This window comes from Tinamus guttatus, unplaced genomic scaffold, assembly GCF_059628265.1.
Source record: "Tinamus guttatus ecotype Peru unplaced genomic scaffold, ASM5962826v1 Tinamus_guttatus_pri_ptg000287l, whole genome shotgun sequence".
In the NCBI taxonomy this organism is placed as follows: Eukaryota; Metazoa; Chordata; class Aves; order Tinamiformes; family Tinamidae; genus Tinamus; species Tinamus guttatus.
This window is the reverse complement of record NW_028288821.1, coordinates 10041095-10064609: the sequence shown is the minus strand read 5'-3', so window position 1 is coordinate 10064609 and position 23515 is coordinate 10041095. Positions and strand designations below refer to the sequence as shown.

General features: G+C 36.2%; 1 protein-coding gene across 1 annotated transcript in view; it reads left to right on the top strand.

Moving 5' to 3' along the window:
- Window positions 1-23515, top strand: part of DIAPH2 (diaphanous related formin 2) — a 206860-nt gene that overhangs the window by 15831 nt on the left and 167514 nt on the right. Inside the window, exons 5-16 of the mRNA XM_088527588.1 lie at window positions 3959-3979; window positions 8978-9117; window positions 11927-12001; window positions 12087-12156; window positions 13674-13810; window positions 15112-15220; window positions 17335-17445; window positions 17825-17943; window positions 18557-18673; window positions 19385-19503; window positions 20711-20775; window positions 22275-22379. Of these exons, the coding sequence (XP_088383714.1) occupies window positions 3959-3979; window positions 8978-9117; window positions 11927-12001; window positions 12087-12156; window positions 13674-13810; window positions 15112-15220; window positions 17335-17445; window positions 17825-17943; window positions 18557-18673; window positions 19385-19503; window positions 20711-20775; window positions 22275-22379 (1188 nt within the window). The remainder of the gene's footprint in view (window positions 1-3958; window positions 3980-8977; window positions 9118-11926; window positions 12002-12086; window positions 12157-13673; window positions 13811-15111; window positions 15221-17334; window positions 17446-17824; window positions 17944-18556; window positions 18674-19384; window positions 19504-20710; window positions 20776-22274; window positions 22380-23515) is intronic.

The window sequence follows — 23515 nt, the reverse complement described above, 5'->3', positions numbered from 1 at the left end:
AAAAATACTGATTTATTGCTATTTTGAATATTTTCAGTATTTTAGCTTAATCTGAAAAACATTGTTTTGCAGTAGTTATGTTGAAGGCTGTGCTAAATATTTTGCTAAGAAATGTTCTGAAGCTAAACAAAATGATTCCTTTAACGGAAAGAGCAGTCTTAAAATATTAAATATTTCATGAAGCCGTTTGAATAGAAAGGTTTATCTTCAGACCTCTCAGTTGTGTTGACCATGTTTTTTCCTTTTACTGAAGGTGGTTAACTCTTAACCTGAAGGGTGTTTCATGTAGATTTTTTTTTTAAAAGTATGTTTAGCTTAGGCTGCTAGAAGAAAAAGAGAACCGCTGTATGTTTCAGTAGCTCCTGGGGTGGATAAATGTATTATTGATTTCAAGGGAAGAACTGTAATTTTTCTTCCATAGTGGCAAGAGGTGTACTAGTGAGTTATTAAACAGAACAATAATGCATTTTGTGTGTTCAAAACATGCCAATGCAGCTCTTCTGGAGGAAAAAGAAAATATTTCTCAAACTGTTTGAATGTTGTGTGAAACACAATTGCAAATAAATGTATTTCACTGGAAGATTTTTTTTTTAATCCTGGTTTTGTTGCTGTATATAGAACTTTAAAGAAGCTAGTGCAAAATTCTGAGCTATTTAATGTATTGTGGTGTTGTCAGAGCTGAGTAACAGTATGGGCAGGGGAGGGAAACTTGATATTCAAGGGAGAAAAATACGTTTTAAGTGATAAGTGAAATTTGCTATCAGAGTGGTTCTTAAATGGAATTAAGTAATACATGTGGTTTTATTTGGAAATTAGGATGAATCTCTTCCTGTTTTCACATTTCAATTATTGTTTACAATAGAAAGTTATTGGAGATGAAGTTGGGTAGAGAATAATTGTTCAAATACTTACCGGCAGCACATCTATCACTTCTCCCTTGCCAAGTCTTAGTGCAAAACAAAGAAAACATTAAGCACTCACTGTTTTTGAAAGCAACTGGCAGCTAAAATTATGTTGGTATCTGCCTGGTTAATTTGTAAGTGATACTCCACTCTGCTTCTGTGTTTTAATTTCAAAAACTAAAACTAGAATTACATGAAATTGTTAAACCTGAGTGCTTTGTGTAAAATTTTTAAACTATTTATTAAATGAGAAAAAATTTGCCTTGTAATATGCAAATGGTGATGTGCTTTGAGAGCAGCGAAGTTTCTAAATGCATTCATTTGAAACAACCCCCCAGTCTTTTGCCTCTTCTCAGCTGTCCTGTAACGAATCTGGTGCTTACGGCTCTGTCTCGCTGAATATACAAGTCACTGGAAAATTGTTCAAGCTTATGCGGTGAATGTTAAAACTTTTCCTATTTCTTGTTGATCTACTTCATGTTGACGATCTCTGAGAGCTACAGATTCTGTTGTAGAGATTTGTCTTCAGCTGATATTGAATGTGCAATATTTTTTGCATTGAAGAAAACTCTTTTGTTGAAGTGGTCAATGTTTTCGCATTAGTTGTTCCTGAAATTCTTTCACAAAAAGCAGGAGGGAGATCATGATCTCTTTCTTATGTAATAGTCTTGAAGTATAGCCTCTTTGATCTCCAGAATTTTGTAGCTCAGTAGCAAAAGCATGGTTATCACTGCATGTCTAACTCCTGAACATTAACAAACTGCGTTACTACCACTATCTGAACTGCAGCATGCAAGTAACAGAATTGCCAATAAATGTAGCAAAATGTACTACCATTATTTAAAAAAAAAAAAAAAAAAAAAAAGCCCTGCAAACGTTTGAGTATGTACTCTGCACTTCCTTCAGCTCTGGTATGGATGTTTTGTTAATGTGTGAAATATTTTCCTTAATGGCACAGGCTTGCTCTTTAGAAAGCCTTTCTTATATCTGAAACATAATATTCAAATGACATTTTAAAAGCTGCTTGTGAATTTGAATATCCTTTCTAGAGTTTTATCCTACAAACAAAATAAACAACTTAGTTAAAAAAAAACATTGATTGGACTCTTGCAATAAATGCCTTTGATTTTCTTATGTTTTTACTTGAATCGTTAACATTTGGTTGGCCTTAAGCCCTAACCAGCTTTTACTACATTTTGACATCCAAGCTTTCTTTTCCCCAGATCATCTTCCGGTTCTTCCTGCGAAAATAATGACTCTGGACAAACACATGGCTCTTCCTTCTTCCTTAAAAATTTCTTTCTCGGTCACAGATACTTGCTCATGTATGTTCCTTTCGCACCTAATATACTTGGGACTTCTCTTTAGAGCTCATGGCTCTTGGAGCTCCGTTAAATAGTTGATGCAACTTTCCAGTCTATTCTGTATTCTTTTTAGCCAGACTTTTTTGCTTCTCTGCGCTCAACTGAAACATGAATCTCACTCCCTGATCTTCATCAAATTTAAAAATTGATACTTCATTTGCTTTGTCTTCTGCACCATCTTCAGCTAGTTGGCCATGCTTCTCTGAAACCCTGTGCAGTCTTAAGAGTCCTCAGTGAGGAAAGGACTTGGTTGTTCAATGGATGGAAAAAGTTTTTCACTTCCTTGAGGGATGGAGGAAGGATAGTACCTGATAATGTGGAGGCTTGGATATGATGCAGTTATTTGGGCTTCTGATTGCTCTGATTCCTCTATCACATATGATGTGTTTCTCAAAACCACAGAAGGATGGCTTTTTGATACTCTGCATGTGCTGCAACAGAGCAAGTTCAGTGAAATTCTTCTGCGTTCTCTTTATTTTAATTCATGTTGAGAGAGAAACTTTGAAACTTCTTTGAGCTGGCAGAGTAATTAGCTAGCACCTAAACCAATCTTGCAAATTTCCAAACGCTTTAGTATAATGTTTTGTACGTTATTTTCTCTCTACAAAATACCTTGGAAGTTTTATTAGAGAATACAAGTATAAAGCCACTCTAATGTTATCTTCTTCCGAAGTTTCAAAGTTTATCTCTCTGAACATGAATTAAAATAAAGAGGACACTGAATACTTTACATCTTGGAACAGAAACATTACCCTCTGAGTCTCTTAATCAGATAACAGTGGATATCAAATAAATTTGCTGCTGTCAGGAAGTAGCTGCCAGAGAAAGGCCCACAGGATTTAGGCAGAATTCTGTAGTACTAGTGTCGGTAAGAACATAGTTGGTTGTGCCAAGTAGAAGAACAAGGCAGAGATGTGCTGCCTTTCCACCACGTTTTCTTTCTATGTAAAGTAAACATCTTGTGTACGTGCAAAGATGTTTTCTGTGCCCCACGATGGAACAACATGATTGTGTAAATCGCTGTTCAACTATCTGTGTAATTAAAAACATCCATACTGAGCAGTTGAAGAAAAATGCCACATGAGATTTTGCTGAAGTACTAGTTAGATTTATAAGTAGAGGCTATGTTTTAGGCAATAAAAACTTAATTAAATCCAGTGATGATATAATCTAAATAGAGAAAAAACTGCTCTACTAAATGAAGTTGATGTACATTAAGAGCAGTCAGTATGTCATCCCAGAGTTTTTTTCTCTGAAGCTCTTCAGTGTCATATACAACATCCGACCTGATAAATTTAACAATATTGGCATATTTCTTATATTCGACATGTGCATGTCAAGCTAGATTTTTGTTAAAAAAAAAAAAAAAAAGTGGATTTTTTCTTTTCTTTTTTTTTTTTTTTTGTAAACACGTAAAACACATAAACACATTCTAAAACACATGTGTAAAACAGCAGAATACAAGGAAAAAGGTATTTCAACTTCTACTCTCCTATGGTAGGGCCACTGTTTTTCTGTTGAGGAGCTGTGACTCTTAAACATTTTGATTGATGAAAGAATGTAACTATTACTAATTATGAAACATTGAAATGTTTGTGTGATGCTACATCCTACTAATTACTTTGCTCTGTTTGTTTATTATTATTTATTTTTCTTTTACACAATAATCTCTTGGCTGACCACTGCATGCAGATAGTCGGAAGTAGAGTTCCGGTGAGTATCAACATGATGCTTTTCTCTGTTTTGAATACATTTTGCTTTTTAGACATTAGGCTGGAGTATTTGGGGCTTTTATGATGGATTTGAAGTTCAGTGGGAATAATTTAGTCGTCGTTTTATCACCGCAATCATCAATTAGCACAACCACATTTATCTTACTGGTATAAAATCGTTGATTGTGCTGTTTGGTTGAGTAATCTATTTACAGTAAGCTTTCAAGAATCTGTTTACAGATACTTAAGACTAGTTGTTGGAAATATATTCATGAAAAACAACAAATACAGATTAGGGTTATCTTTTTTTTTTTTTTTTTAAGGCATTTGATTGAAAGCTTAAATTGCAATCTTTGGCTTATTTGATATAGTTTTATTTTTTTTATATAATTTTATAATTTGGCTTATTTGGCCAGCTATGATTTTTGTGCTGTCGTACTTGTAGCATTCATAGTTCACTGTGGAACTGACAGCTGCTTGATATCAGTGTGAGAACAGGATTTTATGTATAGGTTTCAGAAGGTAATGAATAAACATAACGTGAGGCCAGTTGCAGCATAGATTTGACTTAGTAAGCGCTCTGTTATGTTTTATGTTAAGTGGCAACTAAATGTTTTTTTTTATTTTTTTTTTTTAAAAAGCACATATTTGGTAATTCTTTTGTAGGACTCAATTTCCGGGGAGCGGGAAGCAGACTTTGGGGGAAATCAGGAATTTTTGAGCATGCACGTTTCAAAATGAAATCAGAGATGTATTTTGTAGTTGCAGATGGATATTTTCTATAGAAAGGAATGCAGCAAAGATCTTAACTATCTCATCTGTGTGTAGGAGCTTCCTACGGAGGTGCAGGAGGCTACAGTGAAAGGCAAAGTCAATAATTTCTTTGTAAACAAGTACGTCTGGTGCTCTAGAGTGTTTTCAGGGTCTAATTTAACAGGTAGTGACATTTGGCTGAAGTTTGTTCTCGTTCATTACATTTCTTAATATCTTTGTATCGTTGACAGCAGTGTGTGTTTGCCTTTCTCCCCCTGACTTTTGGGAGAGTCTGAAACCACACAAACTCTCTTCAGCAGAGTGTAGATGGTACACACATAGTTAATAGATGTTGTACATGCAATAGTACAAACCTTTAAGTTCAACCCAATGCACTCAAAAGTGCAGAGCTGTTGGTTTTCACTTTCTCTTTTAGCCTTTTGGAGTAATGTTTGCAGAGCTGTTCTGCATTGCATTAGATAATGCTAACATATTTGATTTGCTTAAAGGCACATCCTGCCTCTAAAAATCATTGATTTAATGTCAGTAAGTCATAGCTTTTTCTTTAGCCATACTTTTTGGAAAATGAGCAGTGAAAAGGTATGCAGAACAGTAAGAACGTCATAAAGTTTAAAGCTTTTGGAACAAACAAACAAGGAGGATTATAGCAGTTGGAGTAGCCCCTGCTTATAATTAAGACCTAATTCTATTGGAGAGGTCACATGTTTCTGGATTGATTTTTGTGGTTGTTTTTCTCCCTATCGTGACATATCTTTATTAAGGTCTCTTCAGTAGACCATACGCAGCTAAGGAGTTTCAGAAACTGTGTATTAGTACTGACCACTGTTCTGAGATAAACCTACTTTTCTGTAACATAGTAGACTTTTACAGAAAATTAGTCGTGCGGTGAAGGAATCTTTTACACGTTTATGCTTTTAAATGCTACAGCTCTGAAAATTGATGTGCAGGTGTTTTAATAGCCAAATATCTCATAGCTGGCTGTTTTTCTATGATACCACTACAGCAGGGAGAGGAGATGTTGGTCAAAACTTCTATATCACTCTCTTGTTTTGTAGCGAGCAAGATAGTGGCCAAGCAAAAGAATTCTGCTACAAGAAAGGGTTAAATCAGGTAGTCGCATGATTTTCCAAACAGTGATTTAGCAATTGGTAGATGGCAGCTCCTTTTCCAAGTCACTTTGAGTGACTTAACTTGATCTCTCTGAGAGAAGAGCGAAGTCATTTGAGGATGAGGATATGGCCCTAGTCATTTTACACACCTTTGAGGAAAGCAGAGACTGGTATAGTAAGAAAGATCAGACAAGTGGGGATTCTTTGTGTTTAGTACAATGTGGGGAAGCAGAATGTGCAGGTTAAGCAGTCAAATATGTTCATGCAATTGGAGGATGTGTGAAGCGTTTGTTATGCAAGATGTAGTTTGTGAACTTGACTCCAAGAATGCAGAGCATGAAAGGACTTGACACTTAGCAGGGCCTGCTTTGGAGGGCTGCAGACTGCACAGGGTGAGTGGGTCAGAGGCGTTCAGGAGGGCCCTGTGTGTAGGGCACCGTGTGGTACGAGCACCGTGCGCTGCGTGTGAGCAGGCTGCCTCTTCCTCGTCTCTGCAGCTTCGTGATTCTGTGCTGATGGGAGGTTTAGGAAGAAGCTATTGAAATGTTTGAGTTCATTGTGCAAAGTATAAATCCCATAGGCATTGCAGTTTCTGACTGTGAAACGAGAGATGTTTGAGGAAGTAATCCAATAAAAAGACTACAGTTTTCCAATACATGGGTTTAATTATCTTTCTGAACCATAGTGTGTGTAAGATCATGTGTCAGATGTTAGATATTTTCTATCTTTGGACACTTAGTTGTACTGTCTCCTTCTCATGCTGTGTATTCTTTTTACATATGCACTATGCTCATGAAATGCTGTAGATTAAAATAGTCAACTGCACTATACAGAAAGCAGAGGCTTTGCCAGTTTAAAAAAAAAAAAAAGAATCTCAGTGAGGATGTGGTTATTTCAACACAGGTTTGCAGTTGTTGGCTCAGCTTCCTGTGAGGAAAGAAGCGTGTGGGGCTGTTGAACTGCCAGGCACCCCCCGTGGAAACCTGCCGCCTGCCGCCTCGGGGCCGGGGTGACGCTGCCCCCACGGGTCCTGGGCAGCAGGGCCCCGCGGTGCCTCCCCGCTCCCTTTAGCGGGGCTCGGGGGTCAAAAGGCAGCAGCGCAGAAAGGCCTCAAGTAGCTTGTCTGCTAACTGCAATACTTTGCCGTTTCTTACCTTGAAATAGGTTTGGTCAAAGGCACAGTCGGCAAGCTTATTCTTTGGTGTGATTATCAATATGTGTGCATTCTCCAGAATTTAATCAAAATCAGAAATTCCTAACTTCAGAATAACCTCTTTCTGTAGTGTTACTAATGTCCCCCGTTCCTGCCTGGCTGTTTACTGGCTTGGCTCGCAGACTCATGTGAATGCCTAGTGAATTGGGTTTGTTTTCTTGTTTTAGGCTGAAGATATGAGACTGTTTTGGACTGATACAGACAAACAAAAACTCTAGTTTATCAGTTAAAATAATTCTAAGAGTCTATCTCCATAGAAACTTCTGAGTACATTGTAACTTATGTTTGTCCAACTGGCATAGTTAAAAGCTGGAATTTGAAAAAGAGTTAACCTCGGTAGTTTCCCAGCTATATTACTAGTCTAAAACTACTCTAAGCAACAAAGTTGTATCTTCCTTCACACGGGATTGTTGGTGATTGTTTTTCTAGTGCCAAATAGAAATTTGCCTATATTGGCATGTGATAATTTGGATGAGTATTCTTGATTCTTGATTTATATTAGCTCCTAAGTTGCAGTAAAATCATCTTCAAAGTCACCTGGAGGGTAGAACCTTCAAGCTTTGATAGAGATCAGTGGGGAGGAGGAACTAAGCTTGCTGCATATATATATTTTTTGAATAGCTAATTTTTCTGTATGTACAATGTATAGAATCTATTGTAGGTTCCATATGATGTAGTTAACAAGTGGACTGTAAGCTGCTTAGACCTATCTTCCTTGCAAACAAAAGTAGCAATAGTTATGGAACTTGGTTATAGCAACTGCCAGCTAGGCTTGTGTTCATTTGCTGTGTTGAAAATGTTTGGTTTTCGTTCCTTTTTTTTTTTTTTTTCTTTTATTTACTTTTTTCTTACTTGGAGAGATTCTTCTGGACTTGTCCCTAAAGTTTTAAAGTTGCCCTAGCACTGAAAATTTTGTGTAGCCGTCCTGCTCCACCTGGATGGCTGATTAAATTTGGGCCTTATAGAAGTGCCTGTGTGGTCTGTAACCTGCCCTGCCTGCAAAGGATGCACGGGCCTTCCCTTCTTTCTAAACACAGCCCTTCCCAACGCTCAGTCTCTGGGGAGCCGTGCACCACAGCTGGGCGAGCGGCAGGAGCTCCCTGGCGCGTGAACCGTTCGAAGGCAACGCGTTGGGCCCTGTGCGGTGTGTGGGTGTGTGTCCCCTGCGACGGGCTCAAACCCAGAACGACCTGAGGCCTTTTTCCCTCTGGCCACCTGCATTACTTTAGGTAACTGCTTTGCAGCAGTGTTTATGGTGTTCTAGTGAAGTCAAAGTGTTATAAAGAAAAATGTTGTGTCTTCCTGCTTATCTGCTGATACACACTGATACTGTCCTACTGCATATTTTATCTATTTCTGGGCTCTCTTTGCAACTATTATTCAAATTATTCCTATGAAAATGTAAGCAATGGGTGAACTGTCAAACTCTGAGAATTCCTTTGTATTTTGCAGTTAGTTTCTGTGGGAGGGGAGAGGATAGCTTTACCGTTAATAACTAAATGAATTATCATGCGTTTAAATCTTAAAAGGAATTTTAAGTATTATCAGTTTGTAAGCATGGTATCAGTGCATCAAATGATGATGCAGTACATTCACATCTTAAAGGATTTTATTATTTATTTAGTACATGATGCATTTGTCTAGGATATCAGCTACTAAAAAGTTTTTCTGTGAAGAAAATTCCAGGAAAAAGACCTAGTTTTGAGGGGCAAAATCAAAGCTCTTAGACATTTATGACAAATCGGAGTCAAGTGTAGGGGTCTGTAGTAGGGAAGGGAAATGGGGAAGGGAAACTGATTTTTAAAATAGCTCATGAATATATTGGCCTTACATGTTATCATTTGCTGAAGCACTATTGTTATAATCTATGTCACATTAAATATCATTCAATCTTCTGTGATAGGGTGGACTGAAAAACAGCAAGCATGAATGCACGTTGTCCTCACAGGAATATGTTCATGAATTACGGTCTGGAATTACAGAGGAAAAACTTCTTAATTGTCTAGAGTCATTGAGAGTGTCTCTAACAAGCAATCCAGTTAGGTAAGTAAGAATTGTTTCTACAGTTTTCATTTTGCTGTTTTCTTTTCACAATGAAAACTTTTTGTTCATTATGTCTGATTTCCATGAATCCAGATGAATTACAGGAATGCAATACAAGCTCTTGGTTTTGAAAGTGCTATTTGATTCTTTGTAGTTAATAAAGCTATCTAGCTAGGATGCTGAGTAAGACACTGTTGGAGAATGAAATTTGGTGTCTGTAACCTGCAAATGGTTTCATGTATAAAACCTCGTACTTCATTCACAAGGTGTGCTCTGAAGCTGCTGTGGTTTTTTCTGCTTATTTGTTTTTCATATTCATTTTTATATGTATTGCTTAAAATGAGTAAAGAACTGACATCTGGACAGACTTGAACTGCAAAAAATTCATACCAAAATCACTGAGGAGTTTGAAAAGTATATTTACCTTAGTTTCTGTACAAACAGAATGCACAAAATACTGTCCTGTGTTTAGCCATGTGACATACAGGGCAAATTCTGTTCACACCAGTTGAAGTAGTTACCCGTTCAAGCAGATGATTAGCATTAATCTGCTGAGTTTCATGTTCGTGATTTATGTTAATAAAGATGGTATTCTTATGGTGATGGTGCTTTTAAGCATGGAAAAAAAGACTTTGCACCATTGGTCATGCATTCGTATTTTTCTTTCTCCAAGCCCACCTTTCTTGTACCCTCGGACCTGCCCATATGGGTCTTGCTGATTGTGTGGGTCAGGTTCTGTCAGGTGATCCCAGGTGTGGTTGTCATCGTGGTGGTGGTTCCTCCTGGGACCCAGTCCCCAAGCTCGAGAGACCTTGATGAAGATGATGAAGGCAAAGAACTCGCCGAGTACCTCAGCTGCATCTCTGTGCACCTGACTATTTCTGCCCTTGCTGAATTACCTGCTCCGTTCACAGGATTCTCACGTTTTCTTGCATGTTAACAGTAGCTGGCTGCAAACCAGTGGTTTGAGTGGCAGCCTACTGAATGACCACAGAACATGGAGTCACTTGCTATTCCTCACTGCTTAGAAATTGCATGTCAGTATCTAAAAGAAATAAAGTTCACAGTATTGAATGGTTTAGTGGAGTGGTGTGTGTGTTTTTAACTAGCTGCCTTATAAAGATCCATCTTACATAATGGAGAACACTGCTGTTTTTTCCATGCAATTTCCCTCCAGTTCCAGTCTCTCATTAGATCTGGGTGATTTGGAAGTGGACATATGACAGATGGACACAGAATATTGTTCTAAATGCTGCTTTTGGTACTTGAGCGCTGTTAGATGGACACTGCATGACTCTTTACCTCTTTCCAAGACTACTGTTTTTGTTACCTGATAAAAATATTTTTTACAGGGTACTGCTGTTCTGGCTTCACTTCTGTTTGGTATAACAGCAGTATAAAAATAGAGCTGTAGGAGCAGGATACTTGAATGACACATGCTTTCTCTGGGTGCATTTATTTTATGAGAAGCTCTTTCTTTAGGTATACGTGTATGGAGATATTTAATATTTGTTTCAGGTACCACTATAGTTAGAGCTTGGAGCTATTATGGCTTTCACAAGTGTTATATGGCGTAGGCGGAAGTGTAACTGTGGCTTGAACTGTAACTTGTGTCTATTATTAAGGAAGAGGAAGAATTCATCTTATAAAATATTATGTATAAAATAAACAGTTTCTTACCAAAACAAAGCCTTTGAGGCAAACATTTTTAAATAGCATCTGTTCAGTATTTTTTTCTAATTAGAATAATAAACAGTAGAAATTTAAGACAGATGCTTGCTTATATTCTTTGTAATGTTGACAAATATTAAATCTGAATTGTAATTTAGCCTTGAGAAGTTTACATCCTGTTTGTGGAAACACTAGCAGAAGATTATTTGGTAAAAGAAGAACTGATGATGAGTGCTTTTTGGTTTTGACTTTTGCTTTTTTTTGAACCTAGAGAATATTTTAAGCTTTCAATCTGCAGTTTCAGCCCTGAGAGCACTTACAGTGCTTTAGGTAGTACTGTAGGCTGTAGCTGTATTGATAGATTATTTTAAAAGCTGTTGCTTGATAAGTAGTGCTGTTTCAGAAGAGCTATATCAAATTTTGTAGAAAAGTTGACATCTCTTGAAAGAACTGTTTTTTTTTTTTTTTTTTTTTTTTTTTTTTTTTTTTTAATCTCCCCCCTTTGGAACATGTTGAGGGTAAAGCAGGGATTTCTAGTTGGCTCTGTGTAAATGTGTTTCATGTCCCTTCAGCCAATGAAAGGTGTCATGTGAACTGCCTATTAAAAATCAGCTGATGCTACTACTGGAATATGAAGTTTAGGAAATGAGTTTGCTGTTACATGCAGATTTTACCATGACCACTGAGTTAAGATGTCAGAATTTTCCTTTTGTAGTTTAAAAGAGCATTTTCTCTGCTCTCCCCCTGTCTCCTGTTGCACCTTGTTCCTTGCATTCTGTTTCTTCTGGCTTTTGTAGGTGGTTGGTGCTGGCACTCTGTTTAATTTCTCCAAGGACTGCACTGTGCTGAGGTTGAGTGCTTTCCTGTCAGCAGATACTTCAGAAATGTTTCTGCTTTCCTTTCTCTAGAGTCTCAGCATTTGCTTCACAGTGACTTAGAATGTTTAATGCCCTTGGTCTAGGTGCTGAAGAACTTCTGGTTGGAGCTGTGCCTTTGTCTCAACAATTGATGGGGTCTTCCTGGAAAGTGGGGTTTGAGGGAGCATCTCTGAAGCAACATGTTAGCAGTATGGGGATGTAACTTTGGAAGTTTGGCATTTGATTATAAGGTGGCTAAAAACCTTTTCTCTCTTTTCCAGCTGGGTTAACAATTTTGGACATGAAGGTCTTGGACTTTTATTGGATGTACTGGAACGGCTCTTGGACAAGAAACAGTAAGGACTCGAGTCATGTGATTATAGGGAGGGGGAGCTTGTGAAGATGGGTCAAAGTTAATTTATTTTCCTGCTCCCCTTCAAGGCAAGAAAGTATTGATAAGAAGAATCAACATAAACTTATCCAGTGCCTCAAAGCATTTATGAACAACAAAGTAAGAAAAATAAAATTTGTATTCTTCTAGCATCACTGTTTTTTAATATATTTCAAGAACAACAGTATGTTAAATTTTTTAGGAAAAAAAAAAATTATTTGCATATTCCATGTCAGCTTTTTCTTAGGAAATGTAGGTCTCAAATTGATGTAGTGTTGTTTTTGTTGAGTGTCTTGTTTATATATCTATGTTGAGTATTCCAGAAGTCAAATCATAGATCGAAACTAAGTGAATTAGGAAAATAATTTGCTTTTGAAATGTGAAAAATATTTCTTCCTAAGTAGAAGGTTTTTTAAATGAAAACTGAATTTTGATCTGTATTGAATCAGTATTTTGAGAATGAAGTTATAGGAAAACGAGTAGGAAACAACTTCAGAATTATGTCATACTATTATCTGTTGTCACAAATGAACATGGAAGTATCTATAATCTCTTTAAAGATGTCTTGCGGGTTTTTTTTGAATTTTTTTCATTTATACTTAATATTTTCCGTACGGCTTTTCTCTACTCAAAATTCTAGAATGTATGATTGTTAATAAATATGCTTAACATCTCATTTAAATTGAGTATGGTTATCATTTGTAGGTATGGTTCTTAAAGTGGTAGTAGGTAAAGAATATAAATTGTCTACATTAAGTTGAATCTAATTTGTTTTTAGTATGTGACTCATGTTCACAAAGTTCTATAAACTGCTTTTAGAGGATGATTTTTTAAACTCCCTATTTTAATTTACTCATAATAAAATCAAAAGTGTTGTTAATAATTTGTCTTCCTCCTATAGCAGTAATGATAACTATGTATTAAAGTTACTTTTACCTCCTCTTATTCAGTTTAATAGAATGTCTAACAGAGAATAACTTGCTGTGGCACTGATTGTCTTTTTGTTGTGAAACTCCCTGTTATTCCTGCACTTACAGTGTAACTGCAGAAATTAATGTTTGATATGAATGTTCTGTATTTAAGGAAAATTAAAAAAGGCTATTTTAAAATAAATGCAGAAACTTACGTTCTGATTTACCAGTACAGAAAGTGAAAACAGAATTTGCAGTAAATGAGAACTGGTATTTCCTTGGAGTTCTCAACTTGATCAACCAGTGGGTGAACCACTACTTCGAGTTCCTGTGGGAAAAGATTTGCTCTGTTCTGATTGTTAATGAGGACAGGTTGAACTAATGTTTCATACTGATGAGGTATTTTAGATATTTTTAGGAGATAAAAACTATGATTTATCTTTTGGGAAGTAGTAGATTTGACAGGATAAATTCCTTAGGAGCCTAAGGAGAACAACCTGATATTTAAGAGAGTGCAGACTGGGAAAACTGACTTGTGTCCCCAGCCAGTAATAGGCAGAATGTTTAGTAGCAGAACACCGACAAGCTCATGTGGAAGAGTGTGTATGTTTTTGTGTAAAAATTCTCCAAGTTCTGAAATGCAGACACTATGATGAACATCAATCTATACCATTTTAGTTTCATTGAAACACATTTTCATTGAACATTTTCTTTTTGTTCTTGAAGTACGGCTTACAAAGGATCCTAGGAGATGAAAGAAGTCTTTTGTTGCTCTCAAGAGCAATTGATCCAAAGCAACCTACCATGATGACGGAAACGGTGAAAATACTTTCTGCTTTATGCATTATTGGAGAGGAAAATATGTAAGTCAATTGAAATGAAATACTTTTTGAATGCTCTTGAGTAAAGTTTGGACACAAGCGAGATAAAATTTGCCTGTAAAACAAATGCGCCTGTAACCTGTTACAGTGTTTACAGTCTTTTTTACTATTTATATGACTGGTATTTTTAATGAAGAGACTTCTAGCTATTTATTATTTATTAATCCAGTATTAAGTCAGGAAGAAGTGTTTCACAGAGAAAACAATGGACCTAAGCGAAAGGTGTCAAAGAACTATAATAGCTTATTGTAAAGAAGAGAAAATTTAGTGAGCCATATTTTTTTTGTAAACAGCTACTGAGAAGAGAAGGCTTCCATATATCCATTGTTTCATATATTTCTGTGTATGCAAAGAAATAGCGTGCTTGAAATTATCTCAAGGAGAGTTGAAGGTCGACTTGAGGGAGAAGTTCTCTAATGCTGTATTGATTTGATGGAATGGGCTGTCCCAGGAGGTTGTGAGTTATCTGTCGCTTAAATTGAAGGACTACTTACAAGAAGGGAAAATTGTACTGGGACATTCCGTTAATGATGGAAAAACATTCCATTACAGTCTTTGCCATTAATTATCCATCTGATGAATTATCCCAAGGAAGGCAAGATCGAGCAGTTATTTTTCAAAATGACTGCTATGCTACTATAGGTAAAGGTTGGTCATTAGTTAAAACACATAAAAATACAATATTATAAAATACAAAGTATGGGTAGATTTTTATCAAAGTATCTTCTTTCCACCTAAGCAAAACTAATATGACCAAGTTTGTATTTATACTGAATTACAACTTAATTTCATAGCTTAAATCATTTGTGTAGCACATATCTGCGAGCACATATCCTTTTTTTAAAACTAAGATCGTAAGCTGATACTTGGAATTTTTAAGCGTGTGCACATTTAGTAAAGGTTCAAAACCACAAAATCCCGACCTTTATAGAATAAATCATTTTAGTTTCTCCAAAGATAACTAGAATCCCCAAATATCAAACCTTGCTGCTTTACCAAATGCAGTGTTTACAAAGGCCAATAGTTGTTTTTCCTCTGAACTTATCTTCTTGTTTCTTAATTGAATGTCCCAATAGAGACTTATCCCCTTGTTTTAACTATAACTTCATAGATATTTTAACATTTGTTCTTAGATTTATTTTCAATTTAACATAACTGTAGAAAAATCTATTTAGCTTATCTACCAGCATGCTCAAAGCCTGAGTTCTGTAAAGCGTGGGCTGAGTGACTTCAACCTGGGATGTTGACTAGACTAAGCCTTTGACAGCTCCTCTTTCTTGCAGCCTTGACAAGCTCTTGGAAGCTATAACAACCGCTGCGGAAAGGCGCCATAGAGAACGGTTCTCACAAATCGTTGAAGGGCTGGAGAATCATGAATTTGTACAACTGCAGGTGTGTTGAGTCTTTTTGATACTTCAGAAAAAATGTGCAGTGGAAGAAGACTATGACCTGATAATTTAAGAATAATTTCCTCATGAAATGTTTTAGTTGCTTTGTATGATAAGATGTGACTTGATGTGCCACCTCTTTTTCCCTCACTAGTCATTTCACACCACGTTCGTTCCTCTCACAACCCTCAGCCCCTGCTGTGTGAAGCCTCTGTACATCACACCCCAATGTGCCATGTGATGAGGCCATGTAGCATGTCCAATTACCTGTGACGTGTTGCATGTGACAACTTGTGATTTATGGAATTTTTTTCATGATGTCTCATGCTATGTGCTAAGTGCCATTTAATCATGTCACATGTCTCAGGTCATGTGTTGCGTGCAGCATCTCATGTCACATGTGATAAAACATTACATGACATACCAAGTGACATGTGACCTATGATGTGATGCATCACCTCACATGCCAAATGACACATCACATCCAGGCATCCATGTTACATGTGACCTGTGACAACTCACACATGGCACATGATGCGTATGACATGTCTCATCCTAAGGGGATGGCAGGATTACAACATAACCACTTCATATGTGCAGTGATGTGATATTTGACATGTGACACATGACAAGTGACTGATGTGACCGGTGTTGTCACCCGTTCTTATATTTCTGGCTTGGAGGAAACTGCAATCAATATTCTGCTTTTGATAAATCTCTGCGTACTATTTTTGAAAGCATCTTCAACTGAAGTGACTGGTTGCCTTTATTTTGATAATTGGTAATGCACCTAAGCCTTATCTTCTAAATTAATATTCATGTTACATATTAATACTAGTATTTGTCACTAATGCTATTGCAAAGGCAGTTCATTTTAAAGTCTTCTCCCATTATACAATCCCCTTGATAAAAATACTTACACTTGAATAAAGGTGCAATTGCAAGACTCATTAACTTGTACCTCACAAAAATGTTCTTGTAATGTATTAGCACAAGCCATTAAGCCAGAGTCTCTTCTGGCAAAAACAAGCCTAGCAGATGGCACCTCTTCTCTCTATTAATTTCTGATTGGACATGTACTTTGCCTTGTTAAGTCATGTCACAGCAGTAACATAACAAGAGTTATTCAAGCAAGTGTGATGACACTATGTTATGTGAAGATGCAGCTATATAAAGAGACTGCCTTTCCAAGTGAGTTTTGATATAAACTTAAGACTCCTTAATGTGTTCCATTAAAACTAAATAGTGATCCTAATTAAAAGTGGAAGGTTGTTCTCATCTTTTTTGGTTTGCTTGATTTGTCCAGGAGCTATAGATGCCCCACCCTGCTACTTCCATTTGCAGTTAACAACTTTTACCAAACTAGGTTTTCCCTGAAGTCCCATTGCACTCTATTAATATGTATCAGCACTTTTGGCATTATGCTTTTGTCTGCCTGTTTTAAAATAAATCAATTAATGCACAGCTGTTCAATTAAAGCATTAGCCAGTAGCTTGAGACTTCAGGCATTTTGCAGAAATGCTGTGCAGGAGTAGAAAACACACACCTGATGAGTTTAATTTTGTTGGCTCGTTTCTGCCCCCCTCCAAAAACAAGTTTGCATTGAAGTTGGGAAACTTGGGAGAGGAGGAGGAAGAGGAGTAGCTGTACAGAAATGGAGTGTGGGAATAACTTTCTGAAAAAAAAGCTTGGTCCTTTACAGGTCATAAAAGTTAGGTCTTTTACAGGTGATACATCTAGAAACAGCAGAAGCACTTGGAATAGTAAAACAGAACAGTATTTGATGTTGCTTATACTAACTGAAGCCAGATGTGATATATACATGAGACATAATAAATTTGCTGCCACCATGATTATCTCTGTGTGTTGATGTTGTGATACCTATGCACACCTTTCAGAGTCTGTGGGACCACTGTGCTCTGATCTCTTGTACCCATGATGTTAGATGGAGCTGTAGTTTTACTTGTGTCCTGATTTATTTTATTTATTTTTTTAATGGCAATGACCATCTCTTGGCATCTGTTCTTATAATTTGAGTCAACCAGAATAGTCAAAGACAATAAATAATTATTTTCATTCTGTTCTTAATGAAAACTTCGGATGTATTTCTGATTATAGATAGCCTGTATGCAGTTCATCAATGCCCTTGTTACATCTCCAGAAGATCTTGATTTCAGGATACACTTGAGAAATGAGTTTTTACGATGTGGACTGAAAAAAGTATTACCTGTAAGTAATTGTCTGCCTGTAGGAATGTATCACAATTAACTCCCTGTAATTGTTCAAAATAACCAAACTGTCTTGTTGAAAGCAGTGCCTGGTTAGGGCCTGGGGAGTTCAGGGCTGTAAAGAACCATAATCGGTCCAAAACTAGTTAGCCTGTGCCTGCTCGATTGGCTTATATTATTTTTGCCTTTTTATCAGCTGTGAAATAGTATTATTTAAAAAGACAATGTGAACTGCATTCCTTTAAATCTTTTCTAAGTGTGTATTTTCTGCTCAGAATGTTAATGTATTATATTTTGCAATGATCTGATCTTTTAAGGGGGGAAACTGTTGCTTTAAGGTAAAAAGGAAAATTAAGATGTGCTATGCCTTGAAACAATAGGACTTGAAAGATAAGGAGAATGAGGAGCTTGATATTCAGTTGAAAGTATTTGATGAAAACAAAGAAGAAGACTTAATTGAGCTGTCACATCGTCTTGGTGATATCAGAGCTGAAATGGAATATCCTTTTCAAAAATTGTGAAAGGGTCTTCTAATGTATTGATCAGCAATTTCTTTTGAACTTAAGATAGCTTTCTGTGCATGCAACCAATTATCAAAATGACATGTGTTAAGGATTTTCACAAGCAGATTTCATTGCGTGGGGGACTCTCTTTGCTTATTTTTTCTTAAAGAAATTTAATAAGAAAATTAATACTGATAGCATTCTGTTATATGCGGGCTATTAGGAACTGAATTTCTCATAATTATTATTTATTAAACTAAATCCACTGATTTATAAGTTGTAAAATTACACTTGAATTTAAATCTGAGGAAAAATGATTTGAAAACTAATTCAGAAACTATTTTTCATGCCTTCTATAGGTATGAAGAGGCAGTAAATTTTAAGTTAGATGAGCACAGAACATTTGCTTGACACTTAAATTCGAAGAAGTGGTAATACTGGAGAAAGGATTAAATTGTTCAACAGGGAACAAAGGATCTGGATAACTGCTGCTGGAAAAGGATGTTTCCTATAAGAGTAGTACAGAATATTAAAGGATTTTATATTATATGAATGCTCATATGGGAAGTTTTTTTTTTAATATCTGCATTTCCTTGACAATATTTTCACTGATATTAATGAAGTATATCATCTGTTGTATAATATGTTGAAAGATACATCTTGCGAAAACTACTTCCTGTCAATTCTCCAACATTTCCTTCTGATCAGGAATGATTATTATATCCGGTAAGGTTTAACTTGGAATGAGCGGGGAGTAGAATAGTATCTGTAACAGTGTCAAAGCATTGCATACGATCTTGTTGTAAAAGGGTGGTAAGAAAATGATTCATGTGTAAGATGAAGAAATGAAGAATTAAATAAAACCAGAGAGATCTTTAATGTTTCTGTAACTTTCGTTTTTAATCAAAAAGTTTGCAATATCATCAGTTTAGCTTTCAGAGTTTTCTACTCTTGAGAACTTTATGCTGTACAAAATTGACGTTGTACTGACTTGCACTGGTAAGAGTCAATTTCGAGCATGGAATCCTGTAATCTTAGAGATTCCTGATATTGTAGTGTAGAGATGTGTATCAAACAATTAGGTTATTGAAATCCTAATTTGGTAAGTGGGAAGTAGATGGAATTCAGTGTATTGAGACTTTACTCAAGAATTGGTGCAATATATGTTGATAATAATTAATGAGTTGTTTATTGCTTATTATCTGGCAACTGTAAAGTAGAAGTATGTTTTGTGGAGGTCTCAATTTTTCTGATATCCCTTTGAGCAACTTAGAATGGCATTTTATTAGCCAACACAGAACTAAGATTTTTGATTGAAGCCTTCTACTGGTGAATGTGTAATTTGTATATTGGGAGCTATATTTAGCTTTTTCTTGTTCTCTGGGTCGCATATGGTGTTGTTCAAGTTCTCTTCTTGTAAAATGTGTTTTTTGTCAGACCTCAGTATTACAAGATAATAGAGGAATGCGTTTCACAGATAGTATTGCACTGCAGTGGCATGGACCCAGATTTTAAAAGTAGAGGAAGACTGGATGTGGATTTTACTCACCTTATTGGTTTGTATACTACAATCAATTTTATCTCATTCTTTGCTAAATTACCTTTTTTTTCTTTGTACACTTCTACATATGTTGGCTGTGTCAATTTTACCAGTTTTCTGGAAGTGGAACTTACTTGTATAAGTTGCTTTTTTTCAGATAGTGTGTCATCCCTGGGATAAATGCTTCATCTGAGGAAGTAGTTACTGTTTGAGAATATCTTAATTTAAGAAAATATTTTTGATAATGTGACATGTTGCATTACCTATATTCTGTAACTCAAATATGACTTTGTAAAACTGATGGCTTGATTTTACTTCAATTTCTACAGACCTACTAAGTTTAAAAACAGTTTGTTTCTTTATGCTAGTTTGTATTTATAATCTGCAGTTAATCCTGTTTACTTCACTTAAAATGTTTTGAGTTTTGTACTCTGTGAAAAGAAGAGAATAGAATTCAATAGAAATGGCATTCACTGTGCATTCAAGAAATCTGCTTTATGGATGCCCGCGTTTTCTTTTAGAAGCCTACAAAATAGTTTTATTGAAATAAGAAAATGCTTCTTTTTGCCTTTCTTATGTTAGAGAGGCTTTCTGATTTTAAAATCCCATGAAGGAATTTGTAGCTTCATACTGATTTAAACTCTGCTTTTTCATCTCTTAAATAGTAGTAAGTTGAATTAAAAAGAAGGGCTAAAATCATCACATGTAAACGCTAATCTGTTAGCAAAGGAACAGAACAACGCTTAAGAGGATTTGTTTTCAACTTTCCTGGTCAGGTCTTCTCACCACTTTTTTATTTTTAGTGATTTTGCTGATCGAAGCGTGAAGTAATTAACCAACTGTTTGGTTAGATCAGCCTGTTCAGTTCATAGTTTGTGTTTGCTTATTTATCAATCAGGGTGCTGGCAGGAATGTACAATTTGTGGGAAGCAGTAGTACTGCACTGCGTGATAGTTGCCAGCAGTACAGATGATACATATTGTGAAAACACTCTTGTAGTATACAAGAGACCAGACTGCTCAAAAACTATATATAATTAAAAAAAGATGCTTAATATTAAACTAATTGGATATTATAGTTGTGCAGAAAAAGTAATGCGAGTAATTTGTGATTGAAATCATTTTTTTTTTAATTGCTTTTATATCATAGGATCACAGTTTAATTGAGGTTGGAAGGGTTTGGATAAGTTTTACATGAATTGTGTGGTAATTATTTGACTTTAGATGCCTGTGTGGACAAAGCTAAAGTAGAAGAAAGTGAAAAAAAGGCAGCAGAATTTTCCAAAAAGGTAAGTCCTATATTACCAATGTTTTAAGGTAGGGGATAGAAACCTGTCAGGAAGATTATAGGTTTGTTTTACTGTAGCAGCTGAGAAAGAACTGGGGAACAGTGAATCTTACAGACAGGATGTGCTTCAACAGTTAATGGCTGTTTTTTAATCTTGTGCAAGGCTCAGATTTAAGCTTGCTCTGTATTCAAAAGCTGATGAGTAATGCTAGTTGTAAATATCTTGTGTTGTATATAATTGATGAGGGAAAATCCTCTTGCTGCTATTTTATATTCTCCAGAAATATTTTAGTCTCAGTTAAATATCTAAGATATGAAAGAACTTGGGGAAAAGATTCATGCCTCTTCATATACCCCTAGTATAGAACTGAAGTATAAAAGCAGTTGTTAACGTGTTTGAAAAATCATGTTGTCTTTAGGTGCAGAGAAAGAAGCAAACATAAGAGATTTATTTCCTTAAAATCAACCAATGATAAATTCCTTTCATTTAAAAAAATATTTTATTTCTTTGTTATTCACATGTTTAGGAATCTTACGGTACGTTTTGGGACATGTCTTAGTAAATAAGCTGATCCTTTTTTACAAGTTTTTTCTTTTCTTTTTTTTTTTTTTTTTTTAGGAACTTGATAACTAGTTTAGGTTGTCATGTGAAGTTTTAATTCTTGACTCAAAGCAAAAAGTGTTTGAAATTTTGATATTTACCAGTCCGATTTTAAAAAGCCTTTTCTAGTCAAAAGGGCAGTACATATTCCTATATTAATTATCCCAAATAATAGGTTGAGCCAAGTCTTTAGCTTTTCTCTCATTAAATGTGGATGCCATTTTAACAGGAGTTATTGGTGTCTACGCTTTAAACAGTTGTGTTGCTTCCCTGCCAAAGTTGTTTACCGTAGCGTACTTGGCTTACGGGCAGTCAGCTCGTATTCTTTCCCATGATAAGTTGCCATGTCCTGAAAAAGAATAATTAATAGAAGCCTTTGAAGAATGCTAATAGTCTCTTAAACATAGCAAACAGTAGCAATATCAAAACGTAGGACAGTGTTTTCACAATCATATTTGAATACTACACACTGGATGTCTGCATCTTTTATATGGGACAGCAAGACTGAAGGGAGAATCAACTTCTTTGGTTATTTGTGTTAGTTTACGGATGATACTGATGAAGCTGCAGGCATGTCCCTTGGGATGTAAACTCTCTCTGCTTAAGCGGGGTTTGAGAAGCCAGTGATGCTCTACACTAAAAAAAAAAAAAAAAAAAAATAGTTAAATGTGCCTTTTCTGTGTGCTGTAATTAGGATCCGTACATCAATAGTTTTGTATCGTAACTTACTGAATAAAAATTCTATGCAATACTAGAAAAATACCTACTGGGAAAATGTAGATTTTTTTAAAGCTAAAAATGCATCTATTCCAGTTGAGCTATTGTTCACAGACTTCCTGAAAGTACGATATCTAGTGTGACTATAAAGGGCCGAATACTTCTATGGTTAATCATTACAGTTTGATGAAGAGTTCACAGCTCGACAGGAGGCACAAGCTGAGCTTCAGAAACGAGAGGAGAAAATCAAAGAACTTGAAACAGAAATCAAACAGTTACGAACACAGGTAATAAAGCTACCTGCAATAAATTCCACAGTTGAAAACTACTACTTTTTTAGAATTGAAAAGAAGGTACCCTTGAGAGCACTGTCTCTGCAGAATTTGAAATGCATGTGAGAGTTGTATTGATTTATTTTTAAACCGGTGTAAAACCCTAAACATAGTTAATGGAGGTTGCAGCTTTCATATAGTATGTTCAACACCTGTCATAAGTGTTTGCTTTATTGAGGATAAAATTTCCTTAGGCAGTAAAAAATGTGAATCTAGCATATTCTCTTCTCTAAATAATTGTTCGTGTCCCAGTGTTCCATATATTTTGCAAGAGAAATTGTTTCAGAAGGCTTTGTATGATAAATGCCAAGGTGGAAACAACTGCTTCTGTATAATATAGACACCTTTCAGACGAGGCATGCAAATGGAGACTCTTAACATTCATTTTCTAGAATGCTTTTGCTAAATTACTACATTTACCAAAAAGACTATAGAAATTAATGTAACAAAACACAGTGTAGGAGCTCTTGTGAGGAGGAGGAGATGCTTTCAACAAAACTGATTTTACTTGCATTGATTTTCTTGCAACTTGAGCTCAGAATCCCCCCAGCAGTATGTGCAAGGGGTCTGTCTGGGCTCCCCGGTGAGGGGCCGAGGACAAGCAGTGCTGCTCATTGACCCCTCACATCGCTGCCTGGGTTCCTATTGTCTGAGGACAGTTAATTGGATTTTGGACAGGTCTTTTACCCCTGTTAGGAACTGGCAGTTATCACGGACTGATCTTTTGGCCTCAGGCTGCCTTGCCTCGTTCTCCTTGAATGTTAGGCAATGCTGCCACCAATTGCCTCTTTCTTCAGCGTAGGCACTTTGATGTCTGGTGTCAAGTCCTGTTGGATAACAGGAGTAGGAATGACTTAGGCTATGGTGTAACCTGGCCACCATCGATCTGCTGTCAGTGCAGGTTTTGTGCTGCAGGTTACCTGTGCTTGGGCCTTGTCAGAACACGGGTCACTGGCCTTCTCATGCTAACGGATATGTGTTAGCTGGTGTTCAACAGCTGGATCGCTGTAGGTTGCTGCTGTTGTATTCTTAAGAATACGAGCCAATTCAGTACCCTGTGGTCTGTTGCTTCTTACGATACTTTCATTCAC